The 18477-nt window shown below is 37.2% G+C and overlaps 1 protein-coding gene across 4 annotated transcripts in view; it reads left to right on the top strand.

Moving 5' to 3' along the window:
* RB1CC1 (RB1 inducible coiled-coil 1) overlaps nt 1–2732 on the top strand; it is a 98089-nt gene extending 95357 nt beyond the window's left edge. For all 4 annotated transcript variants that reach the window (XM_025477730.3, XM_025477729.3, XM_025477727.3 and 1 more), the window contains 2 exons: nt 916–986; nt 1777–2732. In XM_025477730.3, coding sequence (XP_025333515.1) covers nt 916–986; nt 1777–1854 — 149 coding nt within the window. In that variant the 3' untranslated portion in view covers nt 1855–2732. The remainder of the gene's footprint in view (nt 1–915; nt 987–1776) is intronic.
* The last annotated feature ends 15745 nt before the right edge of the window (nt 2733–18477 follow it).

The following is an 18477-nucleotide window of genomic DNA, read 5'->3' as shown; positions in this document are numbered from 1 at the left end:
TACTCCTCAAGCAAAACATAGGCATTTAGTTTTAGATGATTCTTTTTGGAAATGATGTATTGTCTATGAAGTGCTATATTAGTCTTCAGAGTATTTCCCATATCCTGTGGTTCTTGGGCTTTTATCTTTCTATATATATATTTTTATTTCTGATAGTTTATTCATGATATCTTTCATTTATATGTTGCCAAATTATGTTTATGGAATAAAAATCAATTTTGTCTTCCCTTAGAACCTCAAAGGCTTTAGCCTAAGCTGATAATTTACTAGCCAAATACTTTTGAAACCAACTCTATTATAAACTTATCCTCTGAATTTAAAAATAGAATGAGTACTTTCCTTTTCTTAGCTTGTCACACTTTGGCTCTATGATGACTAGCCTTTTCATCCTGTCTCCTCCCACATTTTCCATCTCCCCTTCAACACAAGCAGTGCCTTTCTAGACTTTGGTTCTTAACCCTGTATTACTATTTTTTGTGTACAGTGTACAGTGTACAATGCCAGGCACTGTGGAGTAGGATATGAGGCAGGTGCATCTCCTGCCCTTGAACACTGTGTGTTAAAAGCAGTGCTTTGCTTTGAACCTAGAAAATAAACTCAGTAACTGCTTTCAGAAATGGAAATGGTCATCTTCATTAGCACTTTCAGTAGATGGCACTGTTGAGCTAATTTAGAATTCCTAGACTTCTGATTTGTGCTTAGACTATTTCTTGAACTTTATTCTATGATTGATTAAAAGTAAAATAAATTCATTTTTGATTTATAAATCTTTTTGTATTTAGTGATTTCAGTTTTAAAAGTTTTATACTTTTTTTCACTTTTGAGAACTTTATTGGTCTGTTTTGATTCTGGCAGTTATGTTTTCATGACTTATAACTGTACTTATAAAAAGAAATTAACAATTTCATTCAACAGCTTCAGGTACATCAAGAAGACCGTGGGTACTTGGAAAAGTAATGGAAAAGGAATACTGTCAAGCCAAAAAGGTAAAAATTACTAGATCAAATGATATAAAACTAGGAATTATCAAGATTCAGATTCACATGGTCCTTTATATAGAAATTATTACTGGGCCATTCATTGGTCCTTTAGCTCATTTGATTTATACCTTGAATCTAATGAATATGAGTACAAATCACCAATTTAATAAGTATTTATTATTTATCTTTATAGAGTAGATGAAGGTAGATTACCAACAATTCATCTAGCTATAACATGAAAATGACAATAAGTATCTGTTCTTTATCAAGTTGTGTTTTCTTGTGCAAGAAAAGAAAGAACACACGGCATAACTAATGATTAAAAATGAATCTATTTGTCGTAGAGTTGTTTTCTTATTTTCATATGCTGCCCCCATTGAAGAAAGTTAATGCAAAATATTTGATGGCTAAAAATATACCTGACTATAATGTCAGCAGTGTCAGTGCTATAGAATCAATGGAATCTCATGAACATTTTTCCTAACTCACTGTAATTTGGGGCCCCGCTGCTCCAGAACACTAACAAAATTTAAAATGTGTATTGAGGGTTCTTTGATACTTAAAATCATGATATATGTCTCCTTTTGTTCTATATTCTTGAGCAATGATTTCCAGCTCTCTCTTCCATTAATATTAATGATTCAGAATACTCTTAACCTGGTGAGGGGTGTGGGTCTTGTGTAGTTTGATAAAGACTTCTCAACCCCCAGTACTCCAGCAATAAGTAGTATGATAGGACAGTACCTATGTAATTTGGTTTCAACTATTTAAGTGATTCCTTTTCTTCTCTTCTTAGGCACAAAACAGATTTAAAGTTCCTTTGGGGACAAAGTTTTACAGAGTGAAAGCTGTGTCATGGAATAAGAAAGTATAACTTATGGAAGAAATTAAACATTCTGTGACATGTTTCTGATTTGTCCTACAGTGCTTATTCATCACTCCAAAAACAGCAGGCCATCTTTTTATATAAAAGTCACAGTGACAATATACTTCATTGGTGTATATCATTTACTTTTTAACTGGCTACGTTTTAGGAACAATAAATTCATCAAAACCCTCGGCTGAATTAAAATGGTTTTTGTTTTTTTACCCAAATAACTAGAAATGCGGACCAAACTAGTTCATTTTCTCAAAGGGCATACCCTGCATTGTGGCTTATTGTTAGCCATATTAATTGCCTGTTACATATACATTAGCTTGGACTTAGATATTAAATGTTAGTTATTATTACCAGCATTTGTCCTTTTGTGAAATCAATATCAGAAAACTTGCACTCTTAAACACATTCTTTATAAAATGTATAAATTCTTCAAAACTACTTAAAGAGGAGTGTTATTGCATGCAGATAATCATAACTTTGAGTTTGCCTCTGTAGATTACTAAAGCAAATTGTTTCATTTATTTTTTTAAATGCCCTTTGATGTTTCAAAACAAAAAGAAACTCTTCATTTGATTGACTGATGTTAAGATCAGCCATAATCAGCAATCTTCAAAAGCACTTTCAACAATGGTCACCTAGGTTCTAAAGGGAAGAGTCAGTGCTATTGACAATTTCAAAAGCAGCACTGGAACCTTCCCAGTCTCTATTATTTGTTTTAGAATAATCATATTGATGAAATCATAATTCATGGTTTGATTTCAGAAAAAGCATATTCATTGTACATTAACCATTTAGAGGTCATTTAAATAACAAAATATTGTATTGTAAAAGACATGTAGAATTTTAAAACAATAAAGATTTGAACCTGTAAATGTGTGTGCCTTTTAAAAAGGGATACATTTTTAATATATTTGAGTGATTGCTGGGAAGTGTGAAAAACTTGTTCTGTATCATATCAAAAGAGAAACATGTTTATTACAAAAATGTTCTTTAACTATATACTATGTAACAGGGTAAAACAGTGTTATGTAGAATAGAATTGTGTAAACTAGATATGTAGACAAATTGCTATGGAGCAAAGGTATTTAAATGAGTTAGTTGAGTTGGATGAGGCTTATTTCAGGTTTGTTGCTAGAGAACAATAATAAAATTATTCTTTTTCAGAAAATATTTAATTTCTTCTTAAAAATAAGTTAAATATTTTTTTAAATATGTATATCTAATAGTACAGAAAATGGAATAAACACCATAGTGTATAGAAAACTGAATTTGACAACATATTAATGAATAAATGAACAAATGATTTCACATGTTTCTATTCAATCCTTCCATGACATCTCAATGCAAAAAATACCAAAGCAATAAACTACTTTATATACAGAGTGGTTTTATTAAGCAGATTTGGTTGGGTCTAAGTAAGTCTGCCGGGTGGACCATTTTGACTTGCTTGGTGCCCTTCACACATATAAATATGTGGTCATTGTGCTATGGAATAACAGTGGCCTGACACATGAAAGCTATCATCTCATTAATGCTACTCTTTCATGTTGGATTTTATTGCTTATAGTTTTTCTTAGATTCTATTTTATATTCATCCTATCAATCTTACCTTTGTATGGTTATGGTCAATGTACTGTGCATTTGGGCATCAGAACCCCTGAGTTCCATTTCTAGGTCTACCTTAACTTTGGACGACTTGCCTGAACTGAACCACAGTTTTCTCATGTAATAAAATAAAATGATGTAATAATAGGTCCTACCTCATAAGGTTGTATTGAAGGTTGAGTGATGAAAATAACGTAAGGTACTTTGAACCAATTTCAAAAACAGATTAAATAAAATATTAGCTATTGTAAAGATTTTTTGCATAATCAAAACCTGTTAATCACTACTCAAACTCTAGTAGAATTGTGTCTTTATTACAGGAATGAATATTTAAATCACATTTTACTGCAAGTAAAATTTAAGCACATGTGAATCATGTGGATAATTTACTTAGCATATGCAGGTACCTCTGCATATGCTAAGAACAGAATGAGCAAAAATTATCTAAACCTTGACTTTTATTTTTAAAAATTACGGTATAAAACAAGTACATGATTTCCAAAAATAATTAATACACCCCTAAGCCCCTGTTCTATTTCACAGTTGTGCCACCTAGAGGTAAGATTTTACTTTTTTAGCCATTTTTAGTTTATATGCCAGATTATATGACTACACTATGATTGATAATTTGTTATCGATTTATTTTCTTATATGAAATTTTAGTTATTTCATTAGAACTTTATCTTTCCAATAATTAACTGTTACTTTCCAACTAGCACTCTGTAAATGGTTTCTGAGCCAACTCCTAAATCCTGATTACATTTCCTTCCTTGTGCAGCCCATAGTCTGAAGTTTTTCTGTTGTTTTTTCTTCTTGTGGTATTATTGTGTAATTGCTAGAGCCTCGATCTTTTCAAATGCTTCTTCATACTTTATTTCATCAAGTCACGCTTCTCAGAAACCTGCATTTTGGAACCATCTCTCCCCATGCCTCATACAGGTAAAATGAACCCATTGTCACTTTGAACATTTCTTGGAAATATTTTTAGCCAGAGGCACACATTTGTTAGTTTTGCTATTTATTTGGCTAACACAAAATATTTCGTCATCTTTCCAGCTTCCAGTAGCAGTTTCTCTACTTTTCCAAACTTCACAGACCACTCCTTCACTGTTCTGGCCTTTGGTCAGGCAGTGCCAAATGTTAGGTTTTTGTTAGGTCAGCGCCTCAGTCTTGGTACCAATTTCTGTATCAAGTGTTTATTGTTGTGTAACAATTATTCCAAAACAGTTGCTCACATGGCTGCAGTGACCTGTTGATTCAACTTAGGCTGGATAGTCCATAATACCTTCACTCAAGAGTCTAGAGGTTAGTTAGGGTTGTCCTCCAGAGTACTTTGCTTCCTTATGTGGCCTCTGTCATAATACTCCAGGTTTCTAAGCAATGGCAGCAGACTTCCTAAAAGAGAGGCAGCAAAAGCCAGAGACTTGCATGTCAAATTCTATTACTTTTTTGGTCCAACAGAACCAACTCAGATTCAAAGAAGTAGCAGAGGATAAAAACTGTCTTTTTTAAACCGTCACAATTCTTTTTGAAGTTATATGCAAAACAGCTATTGCCCATTAATATTTAGAAATAGTTACAGATATCCTTGAAATTTTTTTTTTAGAATAGCATGTGATTTAGTGATCTCTTAAAGCCATAAATTTAAAGTAATGTTTAATTTCCACAAATATGTATTCTACTTACTAGTAAAAACTGGAAGCAGTTAAAAATGTTATTGTCCACTAATTGATAGCTTTTATATTAGTCATAGTCTCAGAATATAAACAAGCCATCTTTGGCCAGTTTTAAAAAATACTTTGTATAATTTATAATCTTTATAAGATGGAAATTTTTTCAAACACTTCTTAACATAGTGGTAATGAGACTACAGTCAGCTGTAAGCTATTTGGTTTACATACTTCTTAGATGTCTCAGACTTGGAGATCATTCCAATTGAGCTCCACCTGTTCCATTCCTACCTTAAAATAAATAAAGCTTACTAGCAATATCAGTTCTGATGTTAATGGAAACAAGTGGCAAGACTCAGCATTAGAAAATGCAAGATTAGTTCTCCACGTGCTCTCCTCACCAAAGCAATAATTGTGTGTGTCATGTAAGAGTATACCTAGCGATGCCTCTAGTATCTGTGCCCCCAGTAGAATACTATGCCATTAAATCATTTTAACAGATGTCACCCATTCTTTTTCCTTCAGGTTCTAGGACTGCTAGAGGGAGGAATCACTCCATTCTCACTGAATTGTCACTATAATATGGGCGATTCAGGAATTTCCAGCACTTCTAGGGACTGTTACTACAAATATTAAATGTTGCTTCTGAAAGATCTCATTTTGTGCAACCTTATAGCAAAAGTGCTTCTGACATTCTAACTCCCAATTGATGTTGTAATACTCCTTAGACTGATTTAGAAATGCCACCAGTTAATTCCTCCACTAGTCAGTAATAGTATTACTCAGTGAATAGCTCATTTAAGTGTCACTTATAATCTCTGGAATTCTGCTGTACCAGTGGATGTCTACTAAACCAGTTCAAGTTTCTAACATGAACTACTTACTTAGTTTCTTAAAAAATGAGTTCTTAACTCCTACAAGTGTAAAGCCTAAACTCAACAAGCATATGTGATGCCTAAATTCTCTCAGCAATTTCAGTTACATACTACAAGATTATCTCTTCATCCAACATGTTTAGAAGTATGATTTCTGGAGCTGTCACCAGTACATGCACGTATTAACTTTTTTTTAAATATTTTATTTATTTATGAGAGACAGAGAGAGGCAGAGACACAGGCAGAGGGAGAAGCAGGCTCCATGCAGGGAGCCTGACGCGGGACTCATTCCCCGGGTCTCCAGGATCACGCCCTGGGCTGAAGGCAGTGCTAAACCGCTGAGCCACCCGGCCTGCCCTGCACATATTAACTTTTAAAACAGGTTATACATGGTCTAGTAGAAATGTATACTTGCTTTTCTGTTTTCATACCACCATATACATAACTAGATCCTAAAAAGTAACACATTTTCATGAATATTCCTCCTACTTAGTCTGTAGCATTGAAGAGTGCAAGAAAACATGAGTGAGCAATGTTTACAACTGGCCATCTTGCACCTTGGAAATCTTACCAGAGGACTCTTTCACAGCACTAAAGGCAATTGTGCATAATTTAAAATATTTTGAGTTGCCTTATAAATAATACTGTCCTTATAAGAGTATTCAAAAAGTCTACAAGAATTCTGTCATCACTCTGATTCTGACATCGTGGGGACCTGGAGTGCCAGACAAGTCACCTTCCAAGTTTGGTATCTGATACTCCCCTAATTACCTTCACATTGACTGGTGATAACTAAACAGCTATGCACTCCATCAGAGAAGCTTTTCAAAAAGTTTGATTTATTTAGTAACTGGTTACCATTATCAATAGAGTATTCACAATTAAGGTAGTTGAAATCTCACACCATGAACTAAGTGATAATTCCTAGTTTGCAACATTAAGAGGTGGGTACAGGCTTGTGGATGTAACTGGAATGTCAAGAAGAAATCTCTCCACTTTCACAGATACCAAAGTTGTGTTCTTATGATTTGAAGTCCTTACAACCTCTTAAGCATGCCATACTGCTCTGTATCCTAAATACCTTCATTCAAACTGTTTCCCAATAAATGAATGATAGTACTAACTTTTCCATAATTTCGTATGTCACAAGGGTGTGATTCTGGTATAAACCAATACCTTTGTCATTTGTGCCCGTAATACAGTTGCCTAGGGAATATAGTACACTGACAGATGAATTCTCTCCTGGTGGAAGCAGAACTATCAAACTGTAGCCCAGTGAGCCAGAAATTGGAGGAAAGTTTGGTTGTCAGGTGGCCTCAGCAGTTCAAATATGAGAGCCTAATGTGGGGACTCACCTTCTCAATGCTACTCACCGTTTTTCCCTAGCTGAATTTCCTAGCTGCCCTTTTCCATCTCCCTATGGTTAATGCTGCCTTTTTCAGTTCAGGAGTTTGCTTTTTTAAAAGTGTAAGTTCTAGTCCTGTCTCCCTAAGACTATAACCAAATCCATGTTGTCTTGATTGGACTAATTGTTTTAAAATCCCACCCCTGCATCCACAGCCTCTAGGACTATTTTCCCAGATGACTACTGAATTAATGTCTTAAACTTTTCTCATTTTTTTTTTTTAGTCTTTTTTTTCAATTTTCACTTATTTATGATAGAGAGAGAGAGAGAGGCAGAGACACAGGCAGAGGGATAAGCAGGCTCCATGCACCGGGATGCCCGATGTGGGATTCGATCCCGGGTCTCCAGGATCGCGCCCTGGGCCAAAGGCAGGCGCCAAACCGCTGCGCCACCCAGGGATCCCAACTGTTCTCATTTTTACTCAAGTTCTAGAGCGTCTCTGATTTCCTCTCTGCATATGTTGTTGTTGTTTTTAAAGATTTTATTTATTCATTAGAATACAGAGGAGAGAGAGAGAGCAGCAGAGACACAGGCAGAGGGAGAAGCAGGCTCCATGCAGGGAGCCTGACGTGGGACTCGATCCGGGTCTCCAGGATCACGCCCTGGGCTGTAGGCGGCGCTAAACCGCTGAGCCACCAGGGCTGCCCCCTGCATATGTTGTTTGTAGTGTTTATTGGAGTAAGCCAACCTGGAATTGGAAATTCCCAGGTTTTCACATAAATCTTAAAAATTCCAACAATTTAAACATACTGAAATACCTCCTCAGTGCTCACTACCATATTATTTCTAACTTTTCATAACAGAGCTTGTCATTAAAAGCTTATGATTAGAATGAAGCTCAGAAAATCTCCATTAAATAATGAATGTGTGGCTTCAAGATGATTTTGTGTATTCACATACCAGTGAATTCCAAAAAGGTTTTACTTTGGTTAGAAGGACCAAAACAAAATGCCTCCTAATGCACTTCTGGCATTCCTTAAGAGGCTACAATTGTGAAATGGAAGATGGCTAATATAAATGAATTTATTATCGTTTCTTTGCACAGTATTTTCTTACAAGTTCTTTTCAAAGTTTTTGGAGAGTCCATATACTCAAGGTTACTATAGTAACGACGCTGTTACTGAAAGTGATGTGTGGTCGCTGTGGCCCTTTCCTGGATTTAGTTCTACAAATTAAGTCAGCACAAGCATACCTTAAAAGGATATAGCTCATTAGCAACAAGGAGTGTGTTGACTATCTTCTGCAGGAAGCCTATTATAATAGTATGAACCGCTAGTCTGCACACAAAGGAGTCCACATTTTCAAAGATCACGCTTAAGCTAAGAGTTCACAAGGTTGACCTGTGTCACTCTATCTGAATCTAGCCTTTGTACTTGAAAGAAATACACCTTTGCTCTAAGGAAAAATTCTGAACCTTATCCAATCTGATAAACCAGTAGGCCACACAGATGCTTAGGCCTAATAAAACTTCAGTGACTGTGCATTCTTAAGGCACCATAAGCTGCCTATATCCAGTACTTGCAGTAAACTACTTTCTGTTCATGTTGGAATTTCAGTACTGCACCTTGCCTAGGTTTATCTCTAGCCCCCCACATCATCAGTATCCACAGTTGATCCTCAAAAATACATGATTTTAACACCGCCATCCTTATTCATTTAATGTCATTTAAATGTAAGCATCTAGAGAACTTGTTTCCTCTTGAAAATTCCAATGTTTTATGCAAATCCTGCTGCTTAAAATTGTAGGTATGATAAAATGTGACAAGGGGCAGAATGCTTCTAGTTGTTAAAACTGAGTTCAGGGCAGCCCCAGTGGCTCAGCGGTTTAGCGCTGCCTTCAGCCCAGGGCGGGATCCTGGAGACCCAGGATGGAGTCCCATGTCGGGCTCCCTGCATGGAGCCTGCTTCTCCCTCTGCCTGTGTCTGCCTCCCTCTCTCTCTCTCTCTCTCTCTCTCCTCTCTTATGAATAAATAAATAAAATCTTAAAAAAAAAAAAACAGTTCAAATATGGATTCCAAAGTAAATTACTGGCTCACCTATTTAATTTTTTTTAGCCTCAGTTTCTCTGTGGGAATTTCTATTATCTGTAATAAGTAAAACCTTAACAGTTTTTTGTGATGATTACAAGAAAAGTAAGTGAAACTATTCTGCATATTGAAAAGTGCCATACAGGCAGCCCGGGCGGCTCAGCGGTTTAGCGCCGCCTTCAGACCAGGGCAAGATCCTGGAGACCCAAGATCGAGTCCCACATCAGGCTCCCTGCATGGAGCCTGCTTCTCCCTCTGCCTGTGCCTCTGTCTCTCTGTCTCTCTCTCTCTCTCTCCCTCTCTCTCTCTCTCTCTGTGTCTCTCATGAATACATAAATAAAATCTTAAAAAAAAATGAAAAGTGCCATACAAATATTTATACATTCCTAGAAAGACTTTAAAAAGATTGTGTGCTTTCAAAACGGGTTAGAGTTGCAAGGCTCTGGTCTTCCTAAATTTCTACACAATGCTATTGTTATTCAGTGTTAAAAAAAAAAAAAAGGCACATAAGGTCACCCAAACCTCAACCCACCACCAAAATCCTACAAAAGTTAAACCATGGCACCTCAGACATTCGTAGCAGCTGACATCTGTGATGTATTTATGGATACAAAGAGGCACTAAAAACTATCTCTGCTCTCTTCTGTCTTCCCTTGGGATAAAGATTTTAATTCCCTTTCCAAAATTAAGGTGTAGCAGTACTTAGGGTGCCTGGCTGGCTCAGTCAGTAGAGCATGCGATTCTTGATGTCGGGGTAGTGAGTTAGAGACCCATGTTGGGTATACAGGTCACTTAAAAATAAAACCTTAGGGCATAAAAGGTGTAGCAGCACTAAAGATTACTTAACATCCATATTTTATAATTTAAAATAATTTTAGAATATAAATTTCTAGAATATTTCAGAAAACATGCTAAACATTTTGATCTCTATTTTAGAATCATTCACTAGATAATCGTCATTTTTATTCTGTCGGTTTTTCTCTAAATGAAGTATAATTTTTATGGAAAACATGACATGAAAAATTGTTTCTAACATGGGAATTAAAGATATTAGAGAACTAACCATATTGCACAGTAAATGGATTAAAGTATAGGTCTAGATTTAGTTTTTTCATTTCCAAACAAGAGAAGTTCATTAACCATCTTGAAATTTAAATGAGCCTTTTGGGACTGATACAAAAATGCCTTTTAAATGATTCTTACATGAGTTTACTAGTTTCAAAAATAAACTGGTGATCATCTCTCTCACTTCTTTCACATATATATTCTCCAGCTCTATTTGGATTCACAAACTAAGGTCTTTGCTCAGGCAACAATGTGCTCCCTGCTATTGTTATTCAGTGTTAAAAAAAAAAATCTTTACTTTGTGTATGTTGTGAATGCAAACAAACTGCACATTTTTCACAGTGCAAATTAACCAAAATTAGATTCTGTGGGGCAATGATTGCTAAGTTTATTCTCTTAACAAAAACTTCTTGCCTGAATGATTCAGGTAGTCCTTTATCAACAAGCTTCAGTATTAGATGGAACCTCACCTAAACAATTTGAGGAAGCACAAGTGAATCTAGAGAGAGGAGAAAAGAGAAATCCATAGTTTCATAACTAAAGCTGCACATATTGCTGAACCATTTTTAGGGGAGCCAGGTGAATTGTGAGATGGACTTAAGAAATTTTCACAAGGGGCAGCCCGGGCGGCTCAGCGGTTTAGTGCTACCTTCAGCCCAGGGCGTGATCCTGGAGACCCAGGATGGAGTCCCACGTCAGGCTCCCTGCATGGAGCCTGCTTCTCCCTCTGCCTGTGTCTCTGCCTCTCTCTGTGTGTGTCTTTCATGAATGGATAAATAAAATCTTAAAAAAAATTTTAAAAAAATTTTCACAAGACATTAAATGTTCAGCGACAAGAGCATTGAATCTGGTGTATTAGTTTCACTGGATGCATCAGAAAAACTGATCAGCACTTACACCAGGAGATTTTTTTGTTGTCAGTTTATGAAGAATATATGGAATTTCATTTCATAAAAATATGACAGCCAAAGTACATATAAATATTGCTTCTTGTACTTAATGTTTCCATTCACAAGCAAGAACTAAAAATTTACCTTTCTAATTAAAGGTAATTTAAAATACACATTGCAAATATGGAGATTACATGAATATCTAATTACTATTTTCAATGCCGAGATGAAAAATAAACTGATGTAATATTTAATTTACACATAAAAATAGGAAAAGTTAAAGTCTCCAATTATAGCACTGTTACTTCTGAGATATCAAAACATTTGTAGAATACTTTTAGTGGGTGTTCATATACAGTCAGGACTATAGAAAATGAATTATAAATAATTCAAATGCATGCTTCTTGGCATTCATGTAATTTTACTTTTTTTCTGAATATTGGGTTAAGGAACATGATTTTTTTTTTCTATTAGAAAAAGTAGACATAATAAAATTTATAATAAAAAATGAGGTCACCATTATCAGGGCATGTCCTGGAGCTCACTGCCATCTTTGTCCTTATAAAGGGATGGAAAGTAAGTGGTGGAAAAGAATCAAAAGAACTCTATGAAGGCAAAAGCATTCATGTCTCAACCTAAAAATAGCATGTTGGGAAATTACTATCTATAGCCTCACAAGTCCAGTCCTGGTTTATGCTTACAGAATAAAATGGAAAAGAAAACAGAATCCAGAAATAGACTGATATATATACACCAGTCACCTGATTTACTACAAAGGTACTGATGAAGTTTTGGAATATAGGTGAGGTCCTGAGTCAACGACCAAGAAAGAATTCTTGAGACATTTTTGGTGCAAAATCATGGTTTTATTAAAGCACAGGGGACAGGACCCATGGGTGCAAAGAGCTGCTGCCCGGGTGTGTGAGGGGTGGCTTATTATATACTTGGAAGTTGGATGAGGTAGGGAAAAGGGAGATTTCAAAAGGATTTCTGTATGCTAAGAAGGACCTACAAGATACTGGAGGCCTTGCCATTGTCAAGTTAAAGATTGTTTTCCCTCTAGCAAGGCACCAACATTAAGACAATTGGAAGCCTCCTGAGGAATGTCACAGATATCCCACCTTGAGTGGGGAGCGTTTGTGGGATATCGGCTTGTGCTTTGTCCTCCTCTAGTCCTGTTTCCCATCAGGTTCCACTGCAATTCAGTAGGGAAATGATGGTCTTCTTAATAAAAGGTACTAGATAGAAAATAAAATGAATCTTGCATACTAAGCTTGCATACTAAGGTACCAGATGGAAAATAAAATGAACCTTGACCTTGCCTGCATACTGTGCACAAAATGGATTTGAAACACAAAGTATATTTGAAATGGATCATGAAATTAAATATGGAAACTAAATACGGGAAGTTTGAAAAACTTCTTAAGTGGCACCCAAAAAAAGCAACTAAAAGATTGAAACATTACATTTCATTGAAACTTAAGAACAACAGTTCATCAAAACATCTCTAATAGAGTAAAAAGGCAAGTCACAGACTGGAAGAAGATATTTGCCATACATACATCCAACAAAGTGTCACCAGCCAGACCCCAAAATCTGACATTTAGAGCCTGTACTCACTTTACAGGCTTGTATTCACAACCTTTGCCTCACATTTTTCCTTAAGCTCTTCTTTAAGGGATCCCTGGGTGGCGCAGCGGTTTGGCGCCTGCCTTTGGCCCAGGGTGCAATCCTGGAGATCCGGGATCGAATCCCACATCGGGCTCCCGGTGCATGGAGCCTGCTTCTCCCTCTGCGTCTCTCTCTCTCTCTCTCTCTCTCTCTCTGTGACTATCATAAATAAATAAAAATTTAAAAAAAAAAATTTTTTTTTTAAAAAAGCTCTTCTTTAAGGCTTACCTCTTAACTCAGGCAATTAAAACCCAAAACCACCCCTCAGATGATAGCAACTGCTGGCCCAGTTGAGAGGAGACCTCCAGCTGGCCCAGACCACCCAGACCACCCAGACGGTTGAGCAAAACCCCTGACTCTGGCCTGCACCAATGGACCGTGGAATGACCCCTACCATAACTGACAATTACCTTTACCTCATTATAATACTAAAATCTCTGCCTGAGGAGCCTCAGTCTCATTTACATACAATGTATGTATAGATATGTTTCCTCAAGGAGTATATGTGACCTTATGCCAGCCTCTGCTTATGATGACAAGGCTTCCTTATCTAAGTATTCATCCTCATCCTAAATGAAAGGTACCCATTCACCCTTTCTCAGAGTCATGGGTTTGGAAGATAACTTATTCCCCATGATCTCCTTAATTTGCTGCAAATAAAGTTTACTTTATGCAACAATTCCACCTGGTATATCTGTGATTCATCAAGGAGGGATGGAGAAGTTATTGGTTCAGTTGCAAAAGGACTAGTACATAGAATATATAAAGAACTACAAATCAATAAGAAAAAGACCAAAAAAAGACAAAGTAACCAATTTTTTAAATGAGCAAAATACTTAAATGGGTTCTTCATTAAAGAGGAAAACCAAATGGCCAATAAACTATTAATAAGGTGCTGAATGATTCCATATATATATATATTTCAAGAATAGACAAATGAATCATGATGATAGGGATCCCTGGGTGATGCAGTGGTTTAGCGCCTGCCTTTGGCCCAGGGCGCGATCCTGGAGACCCGGGATCGAATCCCATGTCGGGTTCCCGGTGCTTGGAGCCTGCTTCTCCCTCTGCCTATGTCTGCCTCTCTCTCTCTCTCTCTCTCTCTCTCTCTCTCTGTGACTATCATAAATAAATACAAATTTAAAAAAAAACTTAAAGTTTGAATCATGATGATAGAAGTTAATTTTGTAGAAGGGAGCACTGGGTGCTAGAAATAGTCTATATTGTCATCAAGGTGGGGTTAAGTAGGTATATCTATAGATCAATATTTGTTTTATCTCAATTTTTTAACTAATGGTTCTTACTACTTTTTCATATATTGCTGTATGGTTTCTTAGACTACATGGCTAAGTGGATCTGTGTTCATAATAGCTAAATCTCGATGTATTTTCCCTTTAATTTCTATACAACATTCCTCTTTATTTTGTATTGTTAAGAAACAAAATTCAATGGAGTAATTTTGAAGATCTAAGTGGCTTTATTCAGTGATTCATGAATGGGCAGTATCCCATCCAGCAAGTAAAAAGGAGCTCCAAGGAGCTGTGCAAATGGAAGATTTTTTTTTTTAAGATTTTATTTATTCATGAGAGACACGGAAAGAGGCAGAGACATAGACAGGGAGAAGCAGGCTCCCCAAAGGGCGCCGGATGCCAGACTTGATCCCTGGGCCCAGGATCACAACCCAAGCGGAAGGCAGACGCTCAACCGCTGAGCCACCCAGGCTTCCCCAAAATGGAAGACTGTTACGGACAGAAACAGAGCAGGGCAAGGAAATTATTAACAAAAGAAAATAAAGGGTTGTTTCAGACAAGGTCAGGTTGCCAGCCTGACCTTTTAGGGGAAGGATGCGGTCTATCCAGCAGGTTACCTCCCTAGTGCTGATCAGTAAATCCCAGATGGACTGGTTAAAGGTAACATTCCAGCAGTTAAGTCTCGGTTTGCTGTCCTGGGGGCAGTTGATTCCATATGGAGCTTATTTATTTATTTATTTATTTATTTATTTATTTATTTATTATTAACAGTATGATGCTTTTAGCCTTAAAAATATATGTTTTTTTATATTTAATTGCTATGCTCGCATTCTTTCAACCCACATTTGCATCATGTATCATTTTTCTGTCTCTTCATTTTTTTTAAGGTCTTATATATTTATTCATGAGAGACACAGAGAGAGAGGCAGAGACACAGGCAGAGGGAGAAGCAGGCTCCATGCTGGGAGCCCAATGTAGGACTCCATCCCAGGACTCCAGGATCACCCCCTGGGCGGAAGGCAGGCGTTAAACCGCTAAGCCACCCAGGCGTCCTGCTGTCTCTTCATTTTCACCTTGCATCTTGTTTTACGTGTCTCTCGTAAAAAAATATATTGATAGATTTATTTCTAAAATTTACTTTAAAATTTTTTATTTTAGGACTTAAATTCTCTTTTTTGATATCTATAGTATTTTACCTTTTTATTTCTTTTTTAGAATTTATTTATTTTTTATTTATTACCTATCCTTTTTATTTCTATTTCTGTTAAATTTGTACATCTAAAAAAATATTTCTGGTGATGATCTGTAATTTATTAAGACCCATATATATGCTTCATTGTCCCATGTGTTGATAGCTTTATTTATTTATATTTACTTTTATCTATCTTTCCCCTAAATAGAATCTTTCCTCTGAATAAACTCTTAGCAAGCTCCTACATTCTTTTGTTTCTCTTGATACTACCCATATTTTATTGTTCAGAGGTTTACTTCCAAATTATTTGACAACCTATTTCTTTCCTAGAATTTCAAGGATTGAGTTAAGAGAGCCAATGTCATCATTTTCCCCAACCTGAAACTAAATCTCTCTGATTTTACATATAAGTGTAACCAAACTCAAGGGGTTCACTGCTTGAGGTGCAGTAAATTGAACATAACCCATGGAAGTCCTGAAAGCAAAGAACTTTTGATTACTTGTGACAAGTAAGGAGATAGGGAAATAACTCTTAAAGCACTGTCTTCCCAAGAGTTAGTCCAGGAATCTTCTTAATTTTTTTTTTTAAGATTTTATTTATTCATGAAAGACACAAGGCAGAGACACAGGCCAAGGGAGAAGCAGACTTCATGCAGGGACTCAATCCTGGGACTCCAGGATCACGCCCTGAGCCAAAGGCAGATGCTAACCGCTGAGCCACCCAGGTGTCCCAGTACAGGAAGCTTCTATTCAGTGTACGAGGCCCAGGGGCAGAGAGCTTGTACATACCTTAAGGAACTTCTACATATTCTATTAGGCACTTCAGTTCAATTGCACATGCCCAGCATATCAATATGCCAGTGCATACATCCCTGTCTTCCAAACAACAACTGAAAACTCTGCCCATAGGAGGAGATCTTAGTACTATAATGAGCAAAAGTTAACTTAAGGACAACTTGGGGAGGGGGGTGCTTCTGCACAAGTCTTCAGCTCCAATCTGGCTCAAACTGGGTCACATGAGGGGCTTTCAAGTGAGACACACCTAGCAGAGGGCTCTCAGGTGAAACACCAAGCAGGCCATCTCCTTGACTGGAACTGTTGGTTCTGCAAAAACAAAACAGATTCCTCCCCTGTTGTGTCCCTTCGCCTTTCTCTCCTCTGCTGCTAGTTTTCAGCCCTCTGATTGAGTAACATCCCCCTGCACCCTAGCTAACATAAGGACACTTAGATGCTTAGAGAGGTGAGCCCAGGATCAGGACCATGACTTGGTATTCATTACGAATCCAACTATTGCAGACAGATGGAAATACTCTCCTCACAAATTAACACCTATTCCTAGCTTTGCATGTTCCACCATAAGCCATGTTGTTTCATTCATACCCTCTTCATTATCTACTATTCACAAGTCACCATGGACCAATAGGTGGTAGAGAGTCTGTGCTCCCAATCTCCCCTCTTTCTAGTCCATCCAGTCTGACTGTTCTCATCTTCCCTCTGGTCTCCAAAATTCAAACACTATAAGCATCACATTGAACGAATACTTTAAGATATTCAATGACATGGAAAATGTCTTTGAGACTATTAAACTTATTTTCTGTCTTTATATGTCTTTATCTTGCATTTATTATCCTGTTTTTCTGCCTGTCACTCAGGCTATGAGTTCCAGAAAGGCAAGAATGGTGCCTGGCAGAGGTGTTCAAAACAAGTTTCTTTTTCATCATTTGGAGTTCTTTACATCTAGCCTAAATCCATCCTGATACAAATTTCAACAACAGGATGTTTCGTTTATGTCTGCTCACAAGATAAATAGGGCAGAAAAGGGGAATTTAAAGGAGAAAATAGGGGAAAGCCAGGCATTTATTATTGTACTTTAAAAGAGTGCGTTGCTTCAATGCTTAACAACATCCCTAGAAAAAATTCAGTGCTTGGGACAAATGATCTGCCCTTTTTTGAAATTCAAGTTAAATCAAATTACATGATGTAGCTTGTAGCCTAGGAGATGTATGCATGAGAAGAAGGGAAGTTTCATATATTTTTAAAGATTTTGTTTATTCATGAGAGGCACAGAGAGAAAGAGGCAGAGACATAGGCAGAGGGAGAAGCCGGATCCATGCAGGGAGCCTGATGTGGGACTCGATCCCAGGACTCTGGGATCACAGCCTGAACTGAAGGAAGATGCTCAACCAGTGAGCCACCCAAGCGTCCCAGTTTCATATTTTTGATGATCATAAAAAGTTAAGAGGAGTGGAGATTTATTCTGGGTCTTTAAACCAGCACACTGCAGGGGGAATGCTCCCTGGGCCACAGTCCAGGTGCCTGGTAGTGCCGGTTGAGAGTATGAGCACTTAGGGGCCCTTCTACTGAATTCCCGTGATTCACATTCCTGCACGTCTGGTAGTGCTCCCAGCAGACTAGTGAGCCAAACTCAGACCCCTCATTGCTTTCTATCTTTGGAAATTCAGTCCTAGACTTCCCTTCCAGACTGGTTTGTCTCACTGAATTCACATTTGCAGCTGACTGCCACCTCCCAGAGAGAAAGATCTAGAAAACAAAGGTGATCTGCTCCAGTTCTCAGACGCCATGGGCAGCACACTCCCAGAAAGAAGTGTCAGAAAGTCCAAGTTAGTCCTCACATTAAACATCAGCGAAGCCTACATTTGTTCTTCTCACATTGCTGAAGAGAGCTGTGTGTGAGCATTCTGCTCGTGAGAACACTGAAGGAATGTCTTTTATCTACATGTCCTATACTGTTTATGAACAGTTTTTTATTAACATGTATTAAAGACTGAAATTTTGAAAAAGTACCTTAAGAAATCATGCTATAAGGAAATGTTACCTGGGAAGCATCTTCAGGGCAGGAACAAACGTAATGGAAGCTACTCACGTAAACGCTTTAGCATCCAGTGTGATTGCCCAGCCAGTCGGCGTGCATGCTGGCTTTCACCAGAAGGGTCTCCATGTGCCCT

The sequence above is a fragment of the Canis lupus genome, chromosome 29 (assembly GCF_003254725.2).
Source record: "Canis lupus dingo isolate Sandy chromosome 29, ASM325472v2, whole genome shotgun sequence".
In the NCBI taxonomy this organism is placed as follows: Eukaryota; Metazoa; Chordata; class Mammalia; order Carnivora; family Canidae; genus Canis; species Canis lupus.
The sequence above is the reverse complement of the archived record's forward strand: the minus strand, read 5'-3'. Positions and strand labels throughout refer to the sequence as shown.